General features: G+C 40.8%; 1 protein-coding gene across 11 annotated transcripts in view; it reads right to left on the bottom strand.

Moving 5' to 3' along the window:
- KCNMA1 (potassium calcium-activated channel subfamily M alpha 1) overlaps positions 1-27,174 on the bottom strand; it is a 676,533-nt gene that overhangs the window by 69,001 nt on the left and 580,358 nt on the right. For 10 of the 11 annotated variants that reach the window (XM_049789608.1, XM_049789616.1, XM_049789609.1 and 7 more), the window contains one exon: positions 17,946-18,039. In XM_049789608.1, coding sequence (XP_049645565.1) covers positions 17,946-18,039 — 94 coding nt within the window. Of the gene's footprint in view, positions 1-17,945; positions 18,040-27,174 lie in introns of those variants that run through there. The other variant, XM_049789615.1, reaches the window with a different exon arrangement.

Genomic DNA, 27,174 nt, shown 5'->3' with positions numbered 1-27,174 from the left:
TTTTGTTCTCCCCAGCTGAAGCCCTTTAAAGATTCAACAACATGTCACTTAAGAGCAAACCGACTACCAAATGCCCACATCTGGAACACAAGACTTCAATATGAAACAACACCCTCTCTTTCTCTTTGTCTTGACAAATCTATTTTCACAAACTATCCAAAGACATTCCTCTACCCCCCCAACACACACACACCTGCACTTCCCAACTGTGATTTTTTTCCTTAGATGAGAGCCACAAGCTGAGACACATCTAAATCAACTTGTCTAGAATTCTCAAGGAATCCTACATATGCCCTCTTCTGCATCCTTCACTAATAGACAAGAGAGCTGCCTTGACAGAGGTTTCTTCCTCCAGTGTCTTGGTAGAGCCATACCAACAGTCCACAAGGTGTGTGTTTGTACAGCTTGGGCGCTCTCCATGCCCAGATTCAACTTATTATCATGAAGTTCATGCACTTTGCTTTTGAAGCACCATTTGGGTTTTTAGAATATTGATCACAAATAGAATTACAAATATCGTGGGCATGTATTATTACCCTGCTAGTGGAGATATTTTCCCTGAATATGATTGCCATTTCAAGATAAGAAATATGAGCAAATTGAAATTCCCCCCAATGAATTTAAAATATATTTATTTTTAAATGTTCTTGTCTAAGTACCAAAGTGTGACCATTATTTTTTTAGTATTTCTCCAATACCTCTCATTTCTATCTCCAGAACACGGAGTATAGAATAGTAATTCCTCCTCTATGAGTGACAGACCTAGAATTAAGTGTTCAGTATTATCTATTCATGACTTTATTCACCCCATGTTGTGAGCCCTTCATCGCATATTTGCTTTTAGGTTATATCTAATGATATACACCATGAAATATACCATGAAATACATGAAATAATAATAAAATAATAATGAAATACACCATGTGTATCTTCCATTTTAATTTTGTCTTGTGATAGAAAATATAGAAAATATCTGATCTTCAAAGGAAAATAACCAGTCACCTTAGAAAAACATTTCAGTAGCTGTGATGTAGGTAAGTCTTAAAGGGTTGGAAACCACTAGGACAACTTTCCAATACTAAACTGCTGAAATAAAGAGACATTTTCTGACAAGAATTAATCATCTCAGAGCAAGAACAAATAAATACTATTTTTACCCTTGAAGAAAATTTAATATCAAAGTATCTGCTTGTAAGATATGTAAGTGACTCCAAGTCAACAATGGAGAAGTTTGAAAATGTAAATACAATAAAAATGTTTCAGTTCTAGAAGAACATATTTTAATTGCAACTGATATGAACACTCTCTCATACTGTTTATTTGTTGACTAGGAAGAAGTATCCCAGGAAGTTCTGAGATGCAGCTGCTGTGTTCTCAGACTATTTAAGACACCCAGGACTACATGTGCATAATATCAGGAAGCAAGAAAATGCTATTGCAAAATGTCACTGGCAAAAATTCCTTTTAAAAACTGTGTGCCTTGAGTAGTGAATCTATCTTTTATTATATTTTTCTCTCCAGTTCTTAAAAAAGAAAAGAAGAAAGTATGATCCATCTCCACTCACAGAAAAAAAAAAAAGAAACCATAGTTTTGAAGGTCAAGGCCTAGAACTGGAGAGATTGTACAGCAGGTAAGTCACTTGCCATGGATAATGCTTACCTGAATTCAAACACCAGCTTTCAATACACTCCCCTGAGTGCCACCAAGAGTGATTCAGAGTGCAAAGCCATGAGTTCTGGGTTTGGCCCCAAAATAAAATAAAGATAAAGATAAAGTTTTAGTAAGCAGGGTAGAGTCTGTAGAAATCAGGGATAAACTGGCACTAGGCCTAAAACCATAAGTTTAACTTAAACATCTAGAAGCATCTGGGAAGTCTAGTGTTTTGCCAGACCACATAGACTGTAATCATTTGTTTCTCAGTGTTCCTGGCTACTTTAAATGGAAGTTGTTCAGAATTTTTCTCAAAAGTTCTAATCAAAGGACCATCAACAATCTCACTAAAAAATAGTCATTTCCTTTTCTCAACAGTTACACTACCTGGACTTTGAATGTTGTTTGCTTTCAATTGGCAAAACAACCAGTGAATATGACCCCCTTCTTCACCAGAAATAGAGGTTAGTATGATAATAAAATGACACAAAGAATCAAAAAGAGAGCCATATTTTAAAGTAGGGGGAAATGTCAATCAATAATTGTGATATACTGTGCCATTTTAGAAAACTGATGGACAAGGTAAGTAAGAACATTTATAAAATATGAATAATTTTAATTAAGAAACATCAAGGATAACATCCTAGAGGAGACTAAATGTATCTTGGAAAATGAGAAAAAAATCATAGTTTATTTTACTATAAAACCAATATTATCATTGAGGTGCCTTAGAAAATTGCAAACAAAAAAGAGAAGAGCCAAACAATTGCACCTAAACCTAAAACCAATATCAGAGGCATCAGTAATAATAGTGCCTCCTCTACTACAGAGGTCTCATGCCATGCACATCAATTATGCTAAGACTACAATGGCCATCAAAGGCTGTCCAAAATTCAACTGATTAAGTGTGACTGACCAAAGGCAGACAGGAAATAGTGTGTGGAATTTTGAGAAAACAAAAATCAAGATTTTGAAAAGAAAGAATGTTATAAAGCTTTAAAAAATAAATAGTTTTCAGTCACCATAGTGAGTTTTTCATCATTTGAGCCATTCCAGGAGAACTGGAGATAAAAGAAAATTTAATTATAAATGTTGGGTAAGCCTAGAGGACATTTAAGATTTGAAGAAGCACCATCTCTTCCTGGGAAAAGTGGTTGCTAGAAAGTATTGGAAATATTGAACCACTTCTGGACATTAAAAGGTTGAAGTGTACCAAGTAAGTGAAGAAAAGCCATTGGAGCAATGATGGTAGATAAGAAACAATAAAGATAGATGACTTTCTGGGTCCATTATGGGTTAGAACTGTTCCTCATTCACTGATTCCAGTGCCTGAGAGGAAGCTTGGAACATGATTCATTCCAGCAACTCAAGAGTCTGAAACAGTATGGGGCCAGGGAGGGTAAATGTCTTTACTATGTCTGGCCCTGCTGTGAATCAAATACTTCAATTTCAAAATAGGTAAAGGGTGAACAGTTACCCAGGAAAATTTATGCTTTTAAAACAATATTCATAGAATAATTGCAAGCATTTGCTATAGAGCACTACCACTTATATTGCTGTAGTCATACAATAAAGGAACTGTTTTATTAGTTATACACAGAAAGAAGAATAAGTAGTAACCAGATAAATGTCTAAGACTCAGTGTTTTTTAAAATAAAATGACAGAGAACCACTTCCTTGGGCCCTCAGACAATCCTTCAGGGATTTCTTATTAGAACCAAGGAGTCAATACCACATTTTTTCCACATCTTCATGTATTTCCCTATTCCAAAAAAAGAAACTCTGAATTTTCTCAATTATGCACCATAATTACAAAGCTTATTTGTAATGTACTACTTAGCTACTGAACATGCATAATTTGAGAATAATAGTCAAGAAACTTCATATATGGAGTGCTATCTGACTAGTTATATGATATGTTAACTTGTCCACAAAAATTTTTATGTAGGGATACTAACCTGCCTAAGACATCACTGAGATCAGATTTTGAGATATGATCTTTAATGAAGTTAAGCTAAAATAAAGCCATTAAGGTGAGTTCTCACTCAAAGTGTCTGAAGGTCCTTAAAAAAGAAAAGAATATTTGTAAACAGATAGATTCAGAGGAAGATGATGCAAGGAAAAGACAGTTATCTCTAAGCCAAGGAGACAGACCTGGAATACATTTTTCTTGGCACCCGAGAGAACTAGCCCTACCAGCGCCTTATCTTGGACTTGCAGCCTCTAGAAATTTGGGAAAATTACTACTGTGTTTTTTTTAAATACCTACTTTCTCTCTCTTTTTTCTTTACTTTCTTTAAAACTTTATTTGTTGATTAATTGATTGATTGGATGTTGGGCCACACCCAGTGGCACTCAGGGTTCTCTCCTGGCTTTGCACTCAGAAATCGCCCCTGGCAGGCTGGGGGACCATCTGGGTGCTAGAAACGAACCAGGTCCCTCCTGAGTCAACTGCATGCAAGGCAAACACTCTACTGCTATGCTATCTCTCCAGCCCGATACCTACTCTCTGATTCTCTGAACCAGCAATGCTGTAACCAAATTATCTGCCCTGGTGGTGGTGGTGGGGGGGAGAAAACAGGATCAATTCATCAGTTCTCACCATACTAAACATTCCAGATGTTCTTCTCATAATTTCCATATCAGCATTGGCTTTATTTCAGTGATAAAGGGTCCTGCAACGAGTCTAGGAATACATGAATTATGCCAAAAATACATAGCACCTCATTCAAAGAGGAGAACAAAATTTCTTCACTCACTAATATGATCTTCCCTGCCCAATAGACATATATCATTCTATTTGCTGTACATAAGAGAGAGGAAATTTATCCCTAGACATGAACTCAACACTTGCATTTAAGAATTGTCAACCCGGGGCCGGGCGGTGGCGCTAAAGGTAAGGTGCCTGCCTTGCCTGCGCTAGCCTCGGACGGACCGCGGTTCGATCCCCCGGCGTCCCATATGGTCCCCCAAGCCAGGAGCGACTTCTGAGCGCATAGCCAGGAGTAACCCCTGAGCGTTACCGGGTGTGGCCCAAAAACCAAAAAAAAAAAAAAAAAAAGAATTGTCAACCCTACACAAATAAAAGGGGAAGATTGAGCACTAATAAGTTCAGACAAGTCAAGCATGAGTCTCCAAGGGTAAGCTTGGGAGTAGATATTACTGAGTGTGGGAAACTACTTTGAGGCCATGAAGCACTATGTTCAAGTATGTGGACTCTATCGCCAGAATACCTATCTTCAAGTTTTGGTATTTACTACTTGCTACATTCTGCCTTCTTTTTATTTCTTCAACTGTAAAACAGGGATATTAATTATCATCACAATAATGGATTAAATTTGAGCATTTTAAGAATAAAGGCATGTTACCCACTTAGAGCATATAAACTAGCAGAACATGCCCATATTCATGTTCATTACTATACTACTGCTACTAATTACTATATAAATTTTACTTTTTTATTATATATATATTTTATTTAAACACCTTGATTACATATATGATTGTGTTTGGATTTCAGTCATGTAAAGAACACCACCCATCACCAGTGCAACATTCCCATCACCGATGTCCCAAATCTCCCTCCCCCCTACCCACCCCCCGCCTGTACTCTAGAAAAGCTTTCCATTTCCCTCATACATTCTCATTATTAGGACAGTTCAAAATGTAGTTATTTCTCTAACTAAACTCATCACTCTTTATGGTGAGCTTCATGAAGTGAGCTGTAAATTCCAGATCTTTTCTCTTTTGTGTCTGAAAATTATTACTGCAAGAATGTCTTTCATTTTTCTTAAAAACCCATAGATGAGTGAGACCATTCTGCGTTCTCTCTCTCTCTCTCTCTCTCTCTCTCTCTCTCTCTCTGACTTTTTTCACTCAGCATGATAGATTCCGTGTACATCCATGTATAGGAAAATTTCATGACTTCATCTCTCCTGACAGCTGCATAATATTCCATTGTGTATATGTACCACAGTTTCTTTAGCCATTCGTCTGTTGAAGGGCATCTTGGTTGTTTCCAGAGTCTTGCTATGGTAAATAGTGCTGCAATGAATATAGGTGTAAGGAAGGGGTTTTTGTATTGTATTTTTGTGTTCCTAGGGTATATTCCTAGGAGTGGTATAGCTGGATCGTATGGAAGCTTGATTTCCAGTTTTTGGAGGAATCTCCATATCACTTTCCATAAAGGTTGAACTAGACGGCATTCCCACCAGCAGTGGATAAGAGTTCCTTTCTCTCCACATCCCCACCAACACTGTTTATTCTCATTCTTTGTGATGTGTGCCATTCTCTGTGGTGTGAGGTGGTACCTCATCGTTGTTTTGATTTGCATCTCCCTGATGATTAGTGATGTGGAGCATTTTTTCATGTGTCTTTTGGCCATTTGTATTTCTTCTTTGTCAAAGTATCTGTCCATTTCTTCTCCCCATTTTTTGATGGAATTAGATGTTTTTTTCTTGTAAATTTCTGTCAGTGCCTTGTATATTTTGGAGATTAGCCCCTTATCTGATGGGTATTGGGTGAATAGTTTCTCCCACTCAGTGGGTGGCTCTTGTATCCTGGGTGCTATCTCCTTTGAGGTGCAGAAGCTTCTCAGCTTAATATATTCCCATCTGTTCATCTCTTTTTTCACTTGCTTAGAGAGTGCAGTTTCCTCCTTGAATATGCCTGTATTCTCAATGTCCTGGAGTGTTTTGCCTATGTGTTGTTCTGTTTTGGGTCTGATATCGAGTTCTTTAATCCATTTGGATTTTTGCTTTGTACATGATGTTAGCTGGGGGTCTAAGTTCATTTTTTTGCAAGTGGCTAGCCAGTTGTGCCAACACCACTTATTGAAGAGGCTTTCTTTGCTCCATTTAGGATTTCTTGCTCCTTTATCAAAAATTAGGTGATTGTATGTCTGGGGAACATTTTCTGAGTATTCAAGCCTATTCCACTGATCTGAGGGCCTGTCCTTACTCCAATACCATGCTGTATTGATAACTATTGCTTTGTAGTAAAGTTTAAAGTTGGGGAAAGTAATTCCTCCCATATTCTTTTTCCCAATGATTGCTTTAACTATTCTAGGGTGTTTATTGTTCCAAATGAATTTCAAAAGTGCCTGATCCACTTCTTTGAAGAATGTTATGGGTATCTTTAGAGGGATTGCATTAAATTTGTATAATGCCTTAGGGAGTATTGCCATTTTGATGATGTTAATCCTGCCAATCTATGAGCAGGGTATGTGTTTCCATTTCTGCGTGTCCTCTCTTATTTCTTGGAGCAGAGTTTTATAGTTTTCTCTGTATAGGTCCTTTACATTTTTAGTCAAGTTGATTCCAAGATATTTGAGTTTGTGTGGCACTATTGTGAATGGGGTTGTTTTCTTAATGTCCATTTCTTCCTTATTACTATTGGTGTATAGAAAGGCCATTGATTTTTGTGTGTTAATTTTATAGCCTGCCACCTTGCTATATGTGTTTATTGTTTCTAGAATCTTTTTGGTAGAGTCTTTAGGGTTTTCTAAGTAGACTATCATGTCATCTGCAAACAGTGAGAGCTTGACTTCTTCCTTTCCTATCTGGATTCCCTTGATATCTTTTTCTTGCCTAATCGCTATAGCGAGTACTTCCAGTGCTATGTTGAATAGGAGTGGTGAGAGAGGACAGCCTTGTCTTGTGCCAGAATTTAGAGGGAAGGCTTTTAGTTTTTCTCTATTGAGGATAATATTTGCCACTGGCTTGTGGTAGATTTTCTAATGTAAAAGGGAGACATGTTAAAGTAGTTCAAAATAAAGACATCTCTGGTGATTGCTATTAAGCACTACAACTCTGACTTCCATCACTATTGTTGCTACTGATAAATCTAGTAATCAAAGCACAAATCTGCTTCTCTTTTCCCACTCACTGCCTGGCAAACTTAAAACTCTTTGGGTGAAGAATAGCAATCCAGTTAGATATGAGGCTTTTAGTTTGGAGGAAGTAACAAACTTTCCCTGAGAGAAGTCTACCTTGCTACTCCCTTTAGGTTTCTATGGGGCCAAAGAAGCACCTAATGAATAATTTTATAATGTAAGGACCCCAGTCCCCTGATGGACTGACTATACGAGATCAGTAGAGATGTGCAACAGAACATGCTTCAATTTTCCTTTCTTCCCCTTGCCATATCAAACTGACACCCATGGTGATGTTTTCTACTCTTTTCTGTACCTGTACTACATGATCTTCTATGTTCATTGTATCTTCCTCAGTTACATAAGCCTTCCTTCTGAATGCATATGAGTTTCCTCAAAAGCGACCAAATGTGTATAAACTGGTATGTAACACTGACACTGCCTAGTTTAAAACTAGACCCCCACCTCCTCTCTTTGAAACTACAGCCTGAACTGGTGGAAATGGTGGAAATGCTTTCCTAACTTTTACTCTTGCAATTGAGTTGCATTTCTGAGCAGTTGTTTCCTGTGCCTTTTGGACAACATAAGTAGCCACCATGAGTTGAACACTTACAAATGTTGCTGCGCTGAGACATATTAGGACTTTTCACAATAATAACTGCAGGTGATTTTTGTTGTTGTCAAAAAGTGGGTGGGAAACAGTGGATAGGTAAGTAATGTTGCTAAGGTAGTACAATGAGTGAGGTAGGAGGCAAAGCTAGTGAGCAGAGTTCTTTTGGCTGTACCCCTTGGTACTTTGCTACTCACTTGGAAAGCCCTTTTCTACTTGCTAGGTGGGGGTGGAACATCTGGATTTTATCCACTGCAGCACCCCAAATCACAGTACCCAAAATCTAAACAGAGCACCATAATCAGATCCCAGGTGATTTTGAGAGGCAGAGCTTGTCTGAATAAGCAATAGTCAGACACTTGAGCCCTTGAGTCAATATGACAAAATAAAGCTATGTTCAATAATCAACTAACATTGGGGAGCTTCGACCATGGATGGCCCCAGCTCTAAAGATTCCATTTCAAAAAAACCTGTATTTATATACGTGAGACGCCCCAGTGAGTAACATTTTTCATATCTATGGTTGTTGAATCTCAGCTCACACCTCCTAAGTTCACAGCTAGAAATTAAGCATGCCTGACTTCAAATAAAGAATAAAAGATCATTGTTGAGGGTTTGCAGAGAATGGAATGCCATTTGCCATCAATTAATCTCAGGAAGTGAACTAAATGCCCTGCTTCAGCAGAAACACAAAAGCTTTCCTTGAAGACAACTGCCTAAAGAGAAACCTCAAATCCCTTTTCTAGCAAACCTGCTGTGAGGAAGCCAGCATTATATTTTTAAAGAGCACAGTTCCTTTTTCAGGCAAATCCCATTTTTTGCCCCATGGGTATGGGTTTAGTGCTAGACTTTAGAAATTTACATTAAAGTACAAACCCCAACCAACAAAAAGTTATGAGGGGACACTATAAATGGTTTTAAAATTGTACCCTTTCCTCTGACTGAATTTCCAAATCTCATTTCTCCTTACATGATAAGGCTTTTCCTGTCCTCACAAGCATCCATTGAAACATGATACCAGTTGCAGTTGGTTACCCTGGAAATGGGAGGGTACTGAATGTGGCAGTATACAAGTGGCTACGATGATTTTATTAGGTGTCTACAAAGTTGGACACTGTGCTGGGGATACCAGGCTATTTCTGGGGTCTCACAATTCCTCCTGAAGCTGTCCTCATCCGTAAGTACTGAGCAACACTGTTTACCCTTCCTAGGAATGCCTGCAGAAAGGGAGGCCTTTTCAACTATAACTGTCATTTCTGGCTCATCCTTTAAAAGACACGCTTCTGGTAGGCCAAAGACACTTCCTCCTCTTTATGTTTCCAGAACCTGGCAGAGAACATGAGAGATTTTTAATAAACAACCAGCTACCAAGATGAGGTGCTGAATGATCCCCAGTTCTGAGCGGTCTCTAAACTAAAGTCCTTGGAGACTCTTTATTTCTTTTATGGAGACCAGAAAACGTGTCCCATAATAGTCCAGCTGTCTTTGATACCTTGCAACAATTTGAGGAACAACCAAGGCTCTTGCTCTGTGTTCCAGGTGGTAGGAATTGAGTTTGAACAGGAATCCTGAATGCTTTGAAGGGAGGCTGAAATATGTCATTAAACAGTCAGTTTGACTGACCAGCAGAGAGGACTTCCCTTTGATAGCCAATGAGGGTCAAGACAGGTGTTCTTAATTAAGTCATTACTTAGGGCTTAGTACAAAGTGTAGGCCCCTCATCAAGCTTCACTCAGGGCTCTGATTTTTTTTTTTTTTTGCCAACTCAGTGTTTCACTAAATAAGCAATGTGAGAGGAGTAGAGGGGACAATGGAATAGTCCGGGGGTAGGATGGTAGTAACCTTGGGTACTTTCTGTTCATTTGCTTAAAGGAGGTAGAATACCAGAGTACCATAGAGTAAGTTTCTGAAAAGACCAAGTAGTTTGGAAACTTTTGGTGCAAATAATAGTTCTTCAAGTGCTGCATTAACCTGGGATCTTAAGAGTATGACAAATCCTTGTTTCTTTTATAGATCCAACCGAGTGTTTATTGTCACTACAGATGTTTGAGCCTAGCTCTACTGAATCCAAACCAACTTTAACAAGGAACTTACTAGATGGATCTGATAAGTCAAAGTAAAATAACCATTACTGTGAAATTTCACTGAGCAGGGAGATATAGCACTTGCCTTATATGTAGGGTGCCCTGTAGCATCAAAGATACAAAGAAGCAAACAAACAAACAATAAAACATTTTTTCAAGATAAATGTCCAAGATAGATGGACCGAATGAATCTTACAAAAGTTAGTAGCTGTTGACAACATACACAGTTAAAAGCTATGGTTGTATTCTCTAGGCCAGGACTAGAATGAAGCAATGTGAGACATAGATGCAAAACGTTAGGAGGTCCAAGTCCTGGAAACACTTTTCAAATAGAGTGTCCAGGTCTAGTAGGAAAACTGTACATGTTGCTCTAACACTGAGGAAAGACTTGTGTCAACATGTGATTCCTAAGCTGGATACCACATTAATTACTCTCTTTGATTGACCTCTATGTCTAGACAATAAAGAAGACAAAAAGAATCAGAAAATAAGTATAAACAAGCCAACCAAATTCTAGTTCTTTAAAAATTTATAATTCATAATTTGAATTTCTACCCTCCTCTCTCCATCTTTTATTCTGCCCCATAAACACTAGGTTAGTGATGTAGGTTAGTGATAAAGGCTTTTAGGTGATATTCAGGAGCACTGAGCCATCTGACTAGGGTATGGTTGTGTTGTAATTGGAGACAGGACAGAGTCTCGGGATCTAGTCTCAAAAAAGGTTCTGAAAGGGTTTCAGTATCATAAATGGTTCTAAATTATTCTTGAGTGTAGATATTTCTATTACCAGATATTTTATCTGGATCCCACCTCAAGGTTCTGGTTTTGCCTTAGCTCATTCTTCCACACAGCCTCCACCCACCTGTCTAACTACTGTCTCTGCATTCTGTTTTTGTTTTATCAAGGTAACTCCAAAAGTGGTCAACTATTGGGACCTAGGTGCCCACAGCATTCCAGTCATTTCCCATCAGATGACCAGTCAAGGGTCACCATTAGAGCAAGGATCTCAAAACTCAGGCAACATTAGAATATATTTATTTTTTCTGCATCTCTCTGTCTACATGAAAGCCATTTCTTGCCTAACATGTTCTTTGAATAAAAGTGCTGTCAACAAAGTGCCTTTGTGCTTAGTAGATAGGTCAACAGAACTGGCATTACATCCACACTTCCAGAGATCGGTGTACAAGATGCTGCTAAAACAAGAAGGCAAATTAATGGCCTTCAGCTAAGCATGTTGCTTATTTAGAGACCTATGTCTAGTCAACCTAGGTCTCATATGGAGACCCACCATCTCTTTCTTCTGCAGAACCATCAGGTTTATTATTTGCACTTTCTTTGCATATCAAGACTTGGTTGCCATAACTAAGCTATCCTGCCTTTCTTCTCTGCTTTTTCCTGTGGAAAGAACCAGGAGTGACATTTCAATCCCAACCCATACTGGACTCAGACCATTTTGCTATATTTTACTACTAGAACTGTTCAAACTGGGATTCCTCATCAAAAGCATCCCATGAAGAATCTCAGTCAAATGAAGGGATATGAGATGTCACAAGCAGATAAATTATTTAACTTAGTGGCCAGTTAATGGTTACTAACAGGACATTCTGTTTACCTCCAGATTTCTCCTCCCATTCAGGAAAGAAAAGCCTCACAACTTTTGGGTATCAGGACATGGAACCTCCTTCAGCAGTCAACTTCTCTGTTCTGGGTGTTGTCAATTATGCTGCTTTCCAATCAATGTATCCTTGCTAGCCAGCTTTGAGCTTCTCACTCTACTTTAATGATCTACATAACCTACAAATTTGACCAAAGTCCTCTTGACCAGTGATATACAATGTGTTGTTGTTATTATTGTTGTTTGTTTGTTGCAAGGGCTCTTACTTCTCCAAAAGTAGGTGTAACATTGACCGATGGTAGGAATGCTGTTTGTCCCTCTTGGGATAATTATATTGTCCCTTTCTAGACTTTTATTCTGTAGCAGATCCTGAATAGTGATGCACCTCAAAAGTATGAGAAGGAAATGGAGCTAGGGAGCCCTTATTGTCACATGTCTGATCTCTAGAAGCCATGCAGGATGGTTCTAAACTCTTATAACCACCACTAAGGATCATTCCAAAACAAGTCATGATACAACCTCCTCTAAAGCCTGCAAGAGTTCCTCCAGACCATTTAAGGGAAAGGTTGTCCACAACACATTTAGATTTTCAACTCCAGTGATCCTCTTCTAGAGAGGCCTGGCTTGAGCCACCCTACACCATGCTTATGGCCTTATCACTTTCCTCATTTCCTCCACTGGGCAGAATAATGCATTAGTTCAAAATACAGATTCAGAAGCTCAATAACTTAGATCTAAGTGTTCCTAATTAAGTCTGACTTATACTACATTCACCAGACTTTATGGCTCCGCTCCCTTGTTTGTAAAATGGAGATGAGGAGACACATGAGGTTGTAGTCAGTATTTAATGTGTCCACAGTCTTAACACTCTTGAAATGACACCGGGAACCTAATAAACAAAGAACTGGGCTGGTGACTCTATTAAAAGGATTTTTGCCATGCAAGATTACATTCACAAGAATCTTCTCCTGGGCCAGAGAGATAGCATGGAGGTAGGGTGTTTGCCTTGCATGCAGAAGGATGGTGGTTCGAATCCTGGCATTCCATATGGTCCCCCAAACCTGCCAGGAGCTATTTCTGAGCACAGAGCCAGGAGTAACCCCTGAGCACTGCCAGGTGTGACCCAAAAACCAAACACCCCCCCCCCAAAAAAAAAGAACCTTCTCCACTAACCAGACTTCATCTCTAGGCCAGGGGTAAAGGCCAGTGCTCTCTGTTCTCAGAGTTCATTCAGAACTTTTCCAACTCATTTTTACTCTATTGTGCTGTCTGTCTCCTAGGGATGCTTAGAAGAGCTAACTCTTCTCTTATCATACTTTAGACCCTCCAAGAACTTTCCATGACACCTCAAATATAGCAGCTTCTGAATTATTTTATGGAAGCAGAGAATTTATCTGAGGAAAGGAATAGAAATAGACAGCTGAAATGCATAGTATTTTGGAGTCCCATTTGGAGCTTTAGTATGGGAACCCAGACATTTAGGCTATCTACTCATTGGAGAAATATTCACCATATGCAATGTGAATAGTTAAATGCAACTTTTTGGAGCTGATTGTGGAGCCAATTGAATGTGTCTCTATCCAGGAAAGGCCCGTAAAGGTATACAAATCGGCTTTAATGCTAGTGATAATGGCGTCCAGTGTATTTTCTATTTTCTAAAGACTTTTCAGAAACTTGTTGTTAAATGGGGTATGCAAAACCTCCAAATCAGAACCCTTGACTTCTTGACTTAGAGACAGAGTTCTCACCCTCTAAGCCAGGGGTCCTCAAACTTTTCAAACAGGGGGCCAGCTCACTGTCCCTCAGACCATTGGAGGGTCTGACTATAGTAAAAACAAAATTTATGAACGAATTCTTATGCATACTGCATATATCTTATTTTGCAATGAAGAAACAAAACAGATACAAATACAATATGTGGCCTGCGGGCCATAGTTTGAGGACCACTGCAAGCCCTTTGAAAGTTAAAATGCCTCAGCTGTGCTTTCAAGGTACAAATATACTAAGTAGAAAGAACTAGGCAAGTGGTGTTTGGTGCTGTGGGTGGGTGGGTCGGGTGTAGGAGAGACTCCTTAAAGAACTCCATTTTAGGAGGCAGGCAAAGAAGACAAATCCCAGAAACTGGGGATACACATGGCCCATTCCTGCTTGATGAATAAAGCAAAAGGTTTTCAATCATGACACAGGAATCTGTAACTTGGAACAAAAACTCACATGGGTTTGTATGAGGGTTGTTTTGTTGGGCCACTAAAACACATCCTGAATCAGGATCCAGAGACACAAAATGAGAGGCTTTTCACCTAATGACTGTGCAAATCGTTAAGTGACACTTAAGACCCAAGGGACACCTAATACCAGAACCAGGGAAGACAGAGACCATTAGTGCTGACACCTGATGGCAAGTCATGATCTGCAAGGACCCCTCACACAGAATCCTGTTTTTATTTGCAGACACCACAGTGGTAAATTAAAGCTCATCCTCATCAATTCAGGGCTCTCTGGTTTCTCTGGATGTTATTCAATCACTGCCCATAGGCCACTAAAACCTGCCCACATTCACAATGATTGATTCTGCCCAAGCAGCAAGCTACAAACTCTAGTCAAAAATTTCCACTTCCCCTCAGTCATTAGCTTCCTTTATAGATTTTTCAGAGCAAAGCAAAAAGAATAGGACCTATGAGTCCTATCTTTCTCAGCCCAGAAAGGGAGTTTTGGAAGAGATGGGGGGAGATAAAGAGAAGCCAGTTTGAGATCCCCAAGGCCCTATTTTTAGCCAACAGAGGGGTCTAGCAAATGTAAGTCCTGGCAAAGGCATCACCAGGGCCACACACATAAACCAACTCCCTAGTGTTCCTCATTTCTGCAATGGAAGTGAAAAACAAACAAAATTAAACCAAAAGGGTGACCTGGTCTTTGCTCCCATCTGAGACAGAATTGATACAGCAGCTAGAGAGCAAAAAATAATCAAAAGAGGAGAGCAACTAAAACTGACTTGTCATGGGACAGTTCATGCCAACTGGGCCACCAGAGAGACTGTAGTGGCTGATAAAGCAAATTAGCATCAATAGCATTGACTAGCAGCAGCCCAGAGGTACCCCCAGTATACACCCAAGTTCTGGATTAAGGCAAGTTGCAGCTCTCTGCCTGACCCAGGTTTGCAATCCTGATGTTCCACAGAGCTGACAGCTCACACCCAGGATGACTGTCTCTCTCAGTCCCTCTCCGACAGGCAATGAAAGCAAGACCCACTTTGAAAATTCTCCCTCATCATGCAAACTGACACAGGCATGCTTTTCAAAAACCCACAGCCAATCTGTTGATCATTACTTATTTACAAAGGCCTGCAGGCAGAAAGTCCTGTAAAAACCAGACTCAAGATGCTATACACTGGCTTTTTCCTGCTTGTGGAAAAAAAAAAAAGTCCCCCCCCCAAGGCTACCTCCAACCATCACTTTCTATTGCACATAAAATGTAGTGTGTAACACGAAAGTATTTAATATATATGGTATAATATATCTACAGGAAAGGCATTTGTGGAGAAGTATGTTCCCCTGGATTTGGTAATTTGATGTTTTGCTGAAGGCTACGACTTAAAAAAGCTTCCACCTCATACAGAAGGCCTGTCATCTTGGTACCCAAGAGCCAACAGAATAAAGAAGTACCCTTAAGCAGCAAAACTTTGACACAGCTTTGAAGCATATGAAAACAGTATAACTCTGCAGAATTATTATTACTCAAGATCAAAGAAATGAGACATACTTAACATAGCAAACAGGGACTGGGAATTTGGCTCCAATGGGTTGAGAATTTCAGACTTCTCTTTACTTATTTATTTGGGTTTCTAAATTTAGGCACGAGAGAGAAAGAAAGAGCACACACCCGGGCTTTTCTCTACTTTAAGTGCGTGAAACTATTAGCATCAGCTAAAGTGATGACCCAAAGGTGAGTAAATAGGAAATGAACACTAGCACAGGAACTAGTATCAGTAAAATGAGAAGCTTGGTGGCTGGTATGGGTCTTCATTCTCATAAACTGTCAACAGGCCTGGAAATCAGTACTGGGGAGCTAGTCTGAGTACAGGGAAAGATAGTTACAGAAGTATCAAGCAGAAATCCACGGCATTCATGGGAAAAAAAAACATGGAGCTGGTGATCTCATGGGGAAGGACTCTGTGTCTATGTCCCAACGATGAGGGGACAGAAGATGCAAATGAGAGGAAAAAAGAAGGGTTGGGGTGGGATAATCACCATGATTTTATGGCAATAATGGAAGTAAGGAGGTTGGTCAAAAGCAATGAAAAGGAGAAATGTGGCAAGGTGTTTCCACAGTAGTAATATGGAGAGAGAACAGTGCAGAGCTGAAAAGTTTTCTGTTTCATTAGGCACTAGAGAGAGTTAGTGTTTGGAGCAGATAAGTGGTGAGATTGGTAGATAAAAGGATGACATGAAAGGAGAGATGAAAGATGAACATGCCAGAAAGAGAAACCTGTGGGACTGTTGAGATGTGATTTCACTTGTCATTGTTAGAGGAAGTCATATTCAAGGAAGGAAGGAAGGAAGGAAGGAAGGAAGGAAGGAAGGAAGGAAGGAAGGAAGGAAGGAAGGAAGGAAGGAAGGAAGGAAGGAAGGGAGGGAGGGAGGGAGGGAGGGAGGGAGGGAGGAAGGGAGGAAGGAAGGAAGGAAGGGAGGGAGGGAGGGAGGGAGGGAGGGAGGGAGGGAGGGAGGAAGGAAGGAAGGAAGGAAGGAAGGAAGGAAGGAAGGAAGGAAGGAAGGGAGGGAGGGAGGGAGGGAGGGAGGGAGGGAGGGAGGAAGGAAGGGAGGGAGGGAGGGAGGGAGGGAGGGAGGGAGGAGGAAGGAAGGAAGGAAGGAAGGAAGGAAGGAAGGAAGGAAGGAAGGAAGGAAGGAAGGAAGGGAGGGAGGGAGAAAGGAAGGAAGGGAGGAAGGAAGGGAGGAAGGGAGAAAGGAAGGAAGGAAGGGAGGGAGGGAGGAAGGAAGGGAGGGAGAAAGGAAGGGAGGAAGGAAGGAAGGGAGGAAGGGAGGGAGGGAGGGAGGAAGGGAGAAAGGAAGGAAGGAAGGAAGGGAGGGAGGAAGGAAGGAAGGGAGGAAGAAAGGAAGGGAGGAAGGAAGGGAGGGAGGAAGGAAGGAAGGGAGGGAGGAAGGAAGGTAGGAGAAAGGATGGGAGGGAGAAAGGAAGGAAGGAGAAAGGGTGGGAGGGAGGAAGAGAGGGTAGGAGGGAAGAAGGAAGGAAGGAGAAAGGGTGGGAGGGAGGAAGAGAGGGTAGGAGGGAAGAAGGAAGGAAAGAAGGGAGGATAGGAGGGAGAGAGAGGGAAGAAGGGAGGGAGAAATGGAGGATGAAAAAAAAAGAAAATGAGGGAGGGAGGGAGGGAGAAAGGAAAGAAAACGAAGGAGGGAGAGAGGAAGGAGATAGAGAAGGAGAAAATCTGGCAGGACAGAAGGAAAGAGAGCACACATGCTGTATTTTATAATTAATATAGCTCTTAGGCTAACCTGAATTCAATTGCTTCTGAACTTAGCTTTGGCAAGTCCACAGATCATTAGACTTTTATTTTTTTCATCCATCAAAGTCAATTAATTGGAATCTGATTTCAACCGACAGGCTCAAAGGAAGGTAATCTTCAGGTTCATTTCAGATTGCAGTGCTACATCTCACATATGGCCAGTCATAAGCACTGAAAACAGTGCTCGGAGGGATGGGAGTACCGCCTTACTGGCGGCCAGCTCTCCACACACGCCACCTCAAATTGGCTGCCGCCATCATTAGTGCCACTACTCCTTAGGAACGACACAGACAGGACATGGTGACAGCCAGGACTTGAAAGCCTGTGTGTTTCTCCAGCAGCTTTTGGTGTGGCATGACGGAACTTTGCCAGCTCTATTATTAATTGCTGACAAGCTGACAGCACAAATCCTGCTGCCTGGGAGATGCCCTCTAGAGATTTCTCTCTCCCTGTCTAGAACTCTGGCCATAGCTGGGGTTTCCTCTGAGCCTGGCACATGGAGCAAGAGGACAAGGCAAGAAATAGAAGGAGCAGGAGTGAGAGAGAGAAGCAGGGGGTAAGGTCAGGGGCCCCAGGGGGTAGTGCCTCTTCTTACCTCATCAGCTTGGGCGAGGTGCTGGGGGAATTCCTCATGCCTCCATTGCGTTGCTTTTTTTTGGGAGACAGTGTCGATGGCTGCTCGTCTTCAACTGGAAATACAGGTAGCTCATGAGATTAGGGAACAGACTAGGGCAGACTGCAATACAGGCAAGCTAGCAAAGGACACACACACACACACACACACACACACACACACACACACACACAGCTCAGTCACTCTCTAGGAATTGCTTATGGTTTTTGAGGACCCACTGACAAAGCCCCAATAAATGTGTTATCCAAGGAGACCCAGACTAGAGAAAATAAAGGAAGAATCACCCCCCATGACCCTCCAGCATTTGGACAGGCGTGTTCAACAGGCTCAAAACATTTATAGGCACTCTAAGTGCCATAGAAATAAAAAAAAAGTATTTCTGCTCTCTCTCCATTCACTCTAGACTAGAGAGTATGGCATTACTATTTCTATGATATAGGAATATATGTGTGTTATTCTTAGACTTCACTATGGTTCCTTGGCTTGGTTTAGTCATTGAAGGGTTTGTTTTTTTTTCTGTTAGCCCCCAAATCAGAGCTCCACTCAGCAGGATAACTACCAACTCGCTGCTTCTACGAATGAACTAGTTTCACTGCCTCATCATCCCAGCAGGCCAAAAATTAAAAAAAAAATTGCCTCGCAGAGAAGCATGGATGTGAGGCCCGAGCAGCCTATATTTCCATCAGCCAAGACTGGAAACATAGGTGCTTGTTAGAGCAAGAATCCCAGTGCAACTCAGGTCCCATGCCTCCATTTTCCAAGAGAGAAAGGTATGTAGGGGTCATTAGCATTAGGACTTTTTTCTGGAACTCATCTGAACAGGATCACTAATGTGGGACTCCAGGAGGGAGAGAACACCCAAATGAAGGTGAAGATTGCCACTGGCATGGAGAATGGGGAAGAAGTGAGTAGAGAGAAGGCAGCATAGAGCATTGGAAACCCAAGGCTGCTTTCCAAATGTCTTCACCACATATTGATAAGTATTATGAAACTTAGCTCCCAAGCACTACTGCTCTTGACTACAGTGGCCCAGAGATACTCCCTAAATAAGCTTTGTCAATAGCTTAGCCTCCATCATGCTTATGTTTTCTAAGAGAGTCACTTTGATCATTAGCAGATGCATAGCCTGTCTGTCACGCAAGGGCATCAGCATCAAAATTCTTGTCCCAACACCACTCCCCACACACAACACAATAGTGGCAAAAGCTGTAATATCAGGAAAGAAAAATAGGATCCCAGATTCTTAGAGTTGACTGCAACACAGACTGAGAGGAAAGAAGCACCCCAGAAACTCAATGCACTGTAGTTCCCTTAAAGCTAAGAAGAAAAATATTAGCAGTGAGGACAGCAAAAGAAGCCGAGAAACATTCATGATCTTAAAGTAGGAGAGCAAAGGCCATCTTGGTAACTTGGTATTATACAGAAAGACCATATCACAGCATGCAGGATTTGGTATTTCCCTTCAAGTTTTAGTATGTTACCATGCACGATTCTAAGGAATTGGAGTAACCCAACGACCTGCCAAACATGCTTCCAGGTATCATACTTGTGATGCTCCCTACTCTGCTGTCTATCTGAAATATCTAAATACTGTTGAACATGGAGAATGGGAGTAAAATTGCAATTTGAAGAGAAAAGGCTAAAGAAAATGAAGGTTAAAAATAGCACCTGGGGGCCAAAGTGATAGCATAGTGGGTAGAGTATTAGCCTTGCATGCAGTTGACCCAAGACCAACCCAGGTTTGATCTCCAGCATCCCATATGATCCCCAAGCCTGTCAAGAGCAATTTCTGAGTGCAGAGCCAGTAGCACCTGAAAAAGCCCCTGATTTATTCAATCTATCATTCTCCCCCACCCTCGTTTAGTCCTAAAGACCCACACTCAAGCCAGGACCCTGTCATCCACTTAGAGCTCCACCACATGTGGGTGGATAATGCTTATCAGACATGAGTATCCACAGCAAATCTCACAGAAAAAAAAAAAAAAAAAACAGCGTTTAGGAGATTAAAGGAAGTAAATACAAGCCATATAAATGGTATTGAGGAAAATCACTCTGAGTTGATATGCATCTCTTGGCAAACAGGCACTTGGAGCTTGACCTGAATTCATCTTCATCTTCCTTTCACTGAATACAGGGGGCAGGCACACCACGCAATAATGGGATAGGAGGCAAGGAGATATTGAGACAAAGAGAAAATTAGTGTGGAGTGTGTTGTGTTTTGTGTGTGTGTGTGTGTGTGTGTGTGTGTGTGTGTGTGTGTGTGTGTGTAGGAAGTCTTGCATTGGGTTGAAATAATAATATAGTGGGTAGGGTTTTTGCCTTATATGGCAACCTAGGTTGGATTTCCAGCACCCCAAGCAGCACTTAGGAGTGATCCCTCATTGCAGAACCATGAGTTAGTGTTGATCACTGCTGGTTATGCCTCCTCTATAAAAGGGAAAGTTTGCATTGACTCCACCCATAATAGTCACTGTTAAATGGAAACACTTGCTAAATTAATTGATGTGTGTTTTTTACATGGACTTACAGCCAGTGAGGGTGTAAATTCTTTTCTCTTTCATACCAACCTTCTTCCAATTAGAAGGAAATATCCAGAAAGGTCTTCTACCTACCTAATCTTTTATGACTCAGTTTATTAAAGGCCTATAGATGCTGCCTTGTTCTCCAATTAATTATACAATGAGTCAACATTAGTTCACATCCCTCTTCATATCACTGGTGTTCTCTATTTTTGTGGGGTTTGTGTGTGTGTGTTGTTTGTTTGGTTTTGGTTTTTGGGTCACACCTGATGGTGGTGGCTTTGGTGGTGGCAGCAGTACTCAGAGGTTACTTCTGGCTCTGTGCTCAGAAATCACTCCTGGCAGGCTCAGGGGATCATTAGGGATGCCAGTGTTTGAACCTGGGTTCATCCTGGGTTGCCGCAGGCGAGGCAAACACCCTATCGCTGTTCGATCACTCTGGCTTCAAATCTCTGGTGTTCTTTGTGAAAGTGAATGCTCTTTCTATGCAAGGGAACTATTTATTTTCATTGTAGTTCAGAGAGATCATCCATCATAATCATCCTGCATTTAAATTGGGATTTGTTCTCTTAAGTGAAAGCAGTGTTCAATGTTTTCCTCTTGCACTCACAAACCTGGAAATGCAAATCTTGCACCCTGAAGAGTGGAGAGGAGAATGTCTCCAGCTTCAATATCTGAACGTTATGGAATGGAAACCATAACCTGTGATTCAGATCCCACAAGAGGAGACTTAAGAAATTCTTTTTTCTTTTTCCTAAGGATGATATAAAACCTATTGAATTATTACACTTTCTACAGATCCTCTCAAATGCTGCATATGTAAAGGAAGCAGATCTAAGAAAACTTTTAGTTAAGCTATAAAACATAATTCCTATCTTGTGGCTTCTGTGACTACAAGTAAGAAATAAAAATGGAATGAAAAGAGACATAAATTGACTTGCTTTCATAAAAGACAAATATATTGAAGTAATGGGCCTCTCTCACAAGCCAACATACATAGACAGGCTCATCCATAACTAATTTGGAGGGAGCTAATTTCCACACACTTCTATGGCCAGCATTTTAACTCTGTACCCTGCTGGGGAAGTTACAGGAAGACATGTTTGTTAAAAGGAAACTAACTTCACCAGCTTCTTTAAAACACAAACAAGTCCAGGAATCCAATGCGGAATTTTTATAGGAGCCGAACTCTTTCCAGTCTCCAAATGCTCATAAAATTCAAGGGCTTGTTTTTGCACATCCCTAAGTATAACACTTAATGTGCTGTTGTAACTTCCCAGGGCTCACTCGTCTCATAGGCACTGAATCTAACAGTTTTACAGTTGGGAAAGACTTGGTGCTAGAAAAATGTCAAGCAAATCTAATGAGGTTTCTGATCCCTGGGTTTGCGCTAGAGTTTAATTTAAAGTTACAATGATGTTTTAATATGTTTGCTTATACTTGACTAAAGAGGATTCATTATTTCAATGACATAACCTCCAGACAATGTTCTGGGAATTGATTTAAGATGTGGTGCTAATTCCAACAGCCTTAATGCAGAGCTGAACATCTGTACCCTCATTTTAGACTACTTTTCATCAGCATTCAGTTTTCAAGCAAAGAAAAAAAAAAAAAAAAGCAAGGAAACATCTTCCAGAAACACTGGCCAGAACTTTGGGCTTGCTTCAAAATCATCATATGTTTTACTTGATCTTTTTTTAACAAACCAGAAATCTGTGTTACTGGCCTAGCCAGCTTGCAAACACTGTGCGAAGGTTTAGCATGTCTCTTAGTGAACCTTTCAGAAAAATGAGGCGAAATTCCAAGTTCCATGCTTTCCCAAAGAGTTCTCTATGGTAGTATAGGTGGGGCTGAACCCTAGCTGCACTCCGATGCTCTTCCCTGGTACCTATGTGGGGTTCAAGACAATGGATGCCCTCAGACTAGAAGTACATTTGCTAGCCTTAAAAAAAAGTTCAAATAAAACAGTTCAAATAAACGCTAAAACATAGTCAAAGGCAAACAACCCATAAATATGAGTCACCTGGCTATCTTTGTTATGTTATTAATCACCACATCTGGAGAGCCACAGCTGCACACACTTAGCAGGTCATTAGTAACATCTTATTTCACCCTGGACTCACTTAGAGTAAGAAGCATGCAAAGGGCTTGAACACAAAAGGTGTCCAGCTAACAGAGCTTCCCTCTGACATTCTGAGCAAGGTGTGAGTTTGGCCATGGTGTAGTTCAAAGGCGCATTTATGGGTTTTTATGGCTTTCTTCCTTGATACTTGGCTGCCCTGCAAATCCATGCAATATGCAAACAGTAGCGCATATTCTCGGCAAGTTAGGGGAGCACACAGGGGGCGGGGTGCAGGGACGTTGTTAAGAAATGGGATGAGGCCTAATGCTTTTTCACCTGGCTCAGTCACAAGCCGAGAATTGTGAGCAGCAGTCTTGAACTCACTGGGCTCTTTGAGATAGCGTGATCTGGCTTCACCCTTGACTGGCAATCACAAGAAAAATGGCAATAAATCCTTTAGGAAAATTTTGCATCAAAAAAACTCCACACTAGTTTTAATATTGAACAAAATTATGGCTTTAAAGTAAGATGTAGATTTCTCCCTCACAGCTCAATTGCAGCGGGATTATTTTGTTTTGTTTTGTTTTCCATCTTTATTTACCCATTGACTTCTTGATGTTTTTGTTCTCGTTTGTTTGTTTGTTTGTTTTATGGCTATGTTCTTGTTGCTAATGTCAGAGGGGAAATGACAGGAGATCAACATACACAGACAAAGACAATGAAAAAATTGTTGCTACTGCTGCTGCTGCTTGCTTTTGGTGTCTGGGTCACACCTGGTGGTACTTAAGGATTACTTCTGGCTCTGCACTTACAGATCACTTCTTGCAGGCTTGGAGAACCACATGTGATGCTGGGAATCAAATCCAGGTCTACAATATATAAGGAAACTGGTCTACCCATAGAATCATTGCTCTGGCCCCTAGAAAAATCAGTTTAATTGCAAAACTAGACCTGCTATCTCTTAAAGCTTGCTAAAACGCATATGACTGAATAATCATTATATTCCGCATCCTCACTCTCAGTACTAAATTGTTCTTCTTTGAAGCCTCAGTGACTGGTTTGCTTAATCCCCATGGTTGGGATATTGCTGCCCCATTTTGGTAAAATGCTCTGGCTTTGTCACTCCTAACAAAGGGTGATATGGGGGCTAGAGAGATAGCACAGTGGTAGGGCGTTTGCCTTGCATGCAGCTGATCCAGGATGAAAAATATGCACTATTTAACTCAAAAGATTCAACTCCCAATAACAATCTAGGGCACCATGTCAATGCCAACACAAAAGAGCAATCACAGCACAGAAGAACATCTGCTTTCCAGAGATGCTTCCTGCCTCATTGACTACCAAGACCCCAGTTGTCTGTCACACAGACCAGACTTGGTAAAGGGCACACAGATGTTTCCATCAACAATGAGTACAAACAGCAGCAATGAATGCCTAATAAATAGCATCCAATGCTGTTAATTGCTGTGTAGAAGCCCTTGCCTCTAGCTTTAAGAAGAATCCTCTTTTGGGGAAGTCAAGCACCCAGCCTTGAGTTCAGGAGCTAAGCATAACTAGGAGAAAGTAAGTCAGGCATCAGCACTAAGTTCTCTACCTAAAGGCTCTTAGTAGGTGGCTTAAGCCTTCAACATCTTGTTTCTAGTGAATTCAAGTTGTTGATATCCTTCCAATGTGCATTTCTGGTCTGACAAGCTTGAAATAACATACATTACCAAGAAGTGTGGAGAACATTTTGCAGTGTTATTGATAAGACCCAATCCATAATGCTGGTGAGAGGGGAATAATAACGCAGAGATAATGAAAATGTAAAGGATGCTGCCTCCAGAAAGCAATGCTAACAAAATAATATCTCAAATACAAAACAAATCTAACTCTCTGCAATGGAACAATCGCTTGAGCAGGTAGGATAATTTCATGACTTCTGTTGGAGCACTAGGAAGTGCATGTATTTATTATATGGGAAACCTAGCTTGATTATAAGTTGAAAAAACCCACCAGGTCTTTACATAAAATGAGAATGAAAAGTTCCATACATCTAAGTGGGCTGCCCTGCCAGATCTCAGGCACAGGAAGCACCGCCCATGGCAGGCTGAGGGGGCAGGGAAGGGGAGGAATGTTGGAGCTTTTTCCTTTCTGGCTTTTGTAGAGCTAATAGGAGAATGGGAAAAGAGACTTGAAGGAACAATAGGTTATGTGGCAGCTAATCACAGGGTATATTTCTGGCTCTATTCACTGCCTAGGAAACTGGAATTGTGTAAGTTTGAGTCCATCAACACAGTCATAGAAGAATTCAATTTCTACATGGGAGAGAGGAAAAATTATGATATAAATATAGGAACAGAAGCCACATGATTTAGACAGCAAGGTTCTCTACAGAAACAGATTCTCTGGAATTAAGTAAAGGAGATGAATCTAGGGTACCACCTTCTCCCCTACCCCAAGCTCCAATCACATGCTTGGTACATGGTGCTCATAGTCTCCATGTCGAGAATCTCACCTCATATATCGTCACCACCACCTTGACTTGCAATAATAGTCTGGCCAATGCTCAGTTCTGCTTGATATCTGGCAGAAAATTCCTTTTGTAGATCTAATTACCTTTGATTATTTTCTTTCCGTTATTTTTATTGGAATAGAGAGTTTCTGTCACCTCAAGGGCAAAGAAAAGTTTCCGGCAAAGATCACTTAATACTAGCTTCTCAGAGATGAGAAGCAGAATTGAACAATGGACTCCCAATAACACACACACACACACACACACACACACACACACACACACACACACACACGCGCGCGCGCGCGCAGTTGAAACGGAGTGCACCCCCCCAAAGAGTTGCTGCAACGGACTTTGGGAAGAGTAGTAGAAGATGAAAGATTGCTTTGACTCAACTGGAAAAAAATATAAAGGACTCTGAAAACAAAATTTTTAAGTCTCTTCAACTTCCTCTACAATCTTGCCCTACAAAAAAGAGATGGCAAAGGCTTTGGGACTAAATAGTACCCCTTTTTGTAGGCTAGAGGGTACAGTACATGCTACAGAGTAGTCTTGAAACCTAGAAGTGATAGTAATAGTTTTTTCTGCTTCCAATTCTGTATCAGGGGCCACTAAATTATAGCCTGATACAAGCTTTTGTTCTAGCCCATGAGCTAACAATTGTTTTTGACTTTTTGATATTTTTTTTTGAGTCACACCTGGCATTGCTAGGGCAGAGTGTTTGACAGTGCTTGGGGCTTACTTCTGTGCTCTTAGGGCTCACTTTTGGTGGGGCTCAGGAGACCATATGAAGTTCTGGGGATTGAACCAAGATCTGCTATATATAAAGCAGGTGCTCTATCTGCTATATTACTTCTCCAATGCCTAGTTTTCACATTTTTATCATGACGGGGTGAAACATCCAAGGAAGTTATATAACACCTTAAAACAATAGGAAATCCCAATTTTAATGTTTATGAAGTTTGAATGGTACAGTGTCCCTATCAAAGGTTTGATGACTGGAGATCATTCTTTCCCTAACATAGAGCTGAGTGTGGCAATAGAGATACTTGATATGTATGGCCTTATATTTTTCTAGTTGATTCTTCCCAGAACAAAATTCACTAATCCCTGTTCTCAGTGTGTGTTTGACATTCTAGAAGTTTTCCAGTCTTCCACAAGGACAATTCTCTTTGCAAGTTGCTAAGACAGCTTAACAATAGTCAATCTATCAAGGGTATGAATTTGGGAAGAGGAAAGGGTTGAGGGTTAGATGAGTGAGTCTCAAGTCAGTGAGGCCCCTCTCAGAATGAGACCAGACTCAAAGTGAGGTTTCCATTTTTTCTCCTCATGCTAAGTTAGACCCACACACCCTGCCCTTTAAGGAACAAGGCGTAACATGTCCCATGAAGCTGTCACATGAGCCATTTTGTGTCCTGTGAAGCTGTCAGTGTGTGTGACAAGTCCACCAGGAACCACATACGAGACAACAGATTAACCATTAGGCTCAATCTGTTCAAAAAGTACAGCTTCACCCTTTCCCCAACTAGCTCTGAGCAATATATAGATGATTATTTCAATCGTCAGCTGCTGCATAGATGTAAACCCATGCACAGTAACTCCTGGATTCATCTGGCCCTTGTCAAATTAGCACAGCCTTCGTTGGCAACTACGCAGTGTGGCAGTTCCCCGTGAACCCAGAATGATGCAGACGGCAGCTGTCTCTTTGTTAACAGGAAGCCAGACTGATGAGCTAGTAATACAGTTCCCATCAAAGGTAGTTTTGCAAGAGAAAATGGGCCCTATCCATTTGGCGAGAATCTTACTTAGATGAGATTATGGATTTCATCAGAAAAACTCTGTTCTTTTCATGAAGAAACAGATCGTTCCATATCCATCCCATTAAAATCACTTTAGGTCACTGAATTATGTATTTATGAAAGTATAATTATCCCTGATGTTCCTCTCCCACAGTATCCTTAATAAAAGAATCAGCTGGAGTCTTCAAAGCAAAGGTGCTTCTTAGATACAAGCTGATTTACAATATGCATATATATATTTATATATTTATATTTGGAATGCAGTATGGATCTTTGGGAGCTGTGAGTCTAACAGGATCACTGGGACTCCAGGGAT

The sequence above is a fragment of the Suncus etruscus genome, chromosome 15 (assembly GCF_024139225.1).
Source record: "Suncus etruscus isolate mSunEtr1 chromosome 15, mSunEtr1.pri.cur, whole genome shotgun sequence".
Classification (NCBI taxonomy): Eukaryota; Metazoa; Chordata; class Mammalia; order Eulipotyphla; family Soricidae; genus Suncus; species Suncus etruscus.
This window is presented reverse-complemented; position numbering and strand designations above follow the sequence as displayed.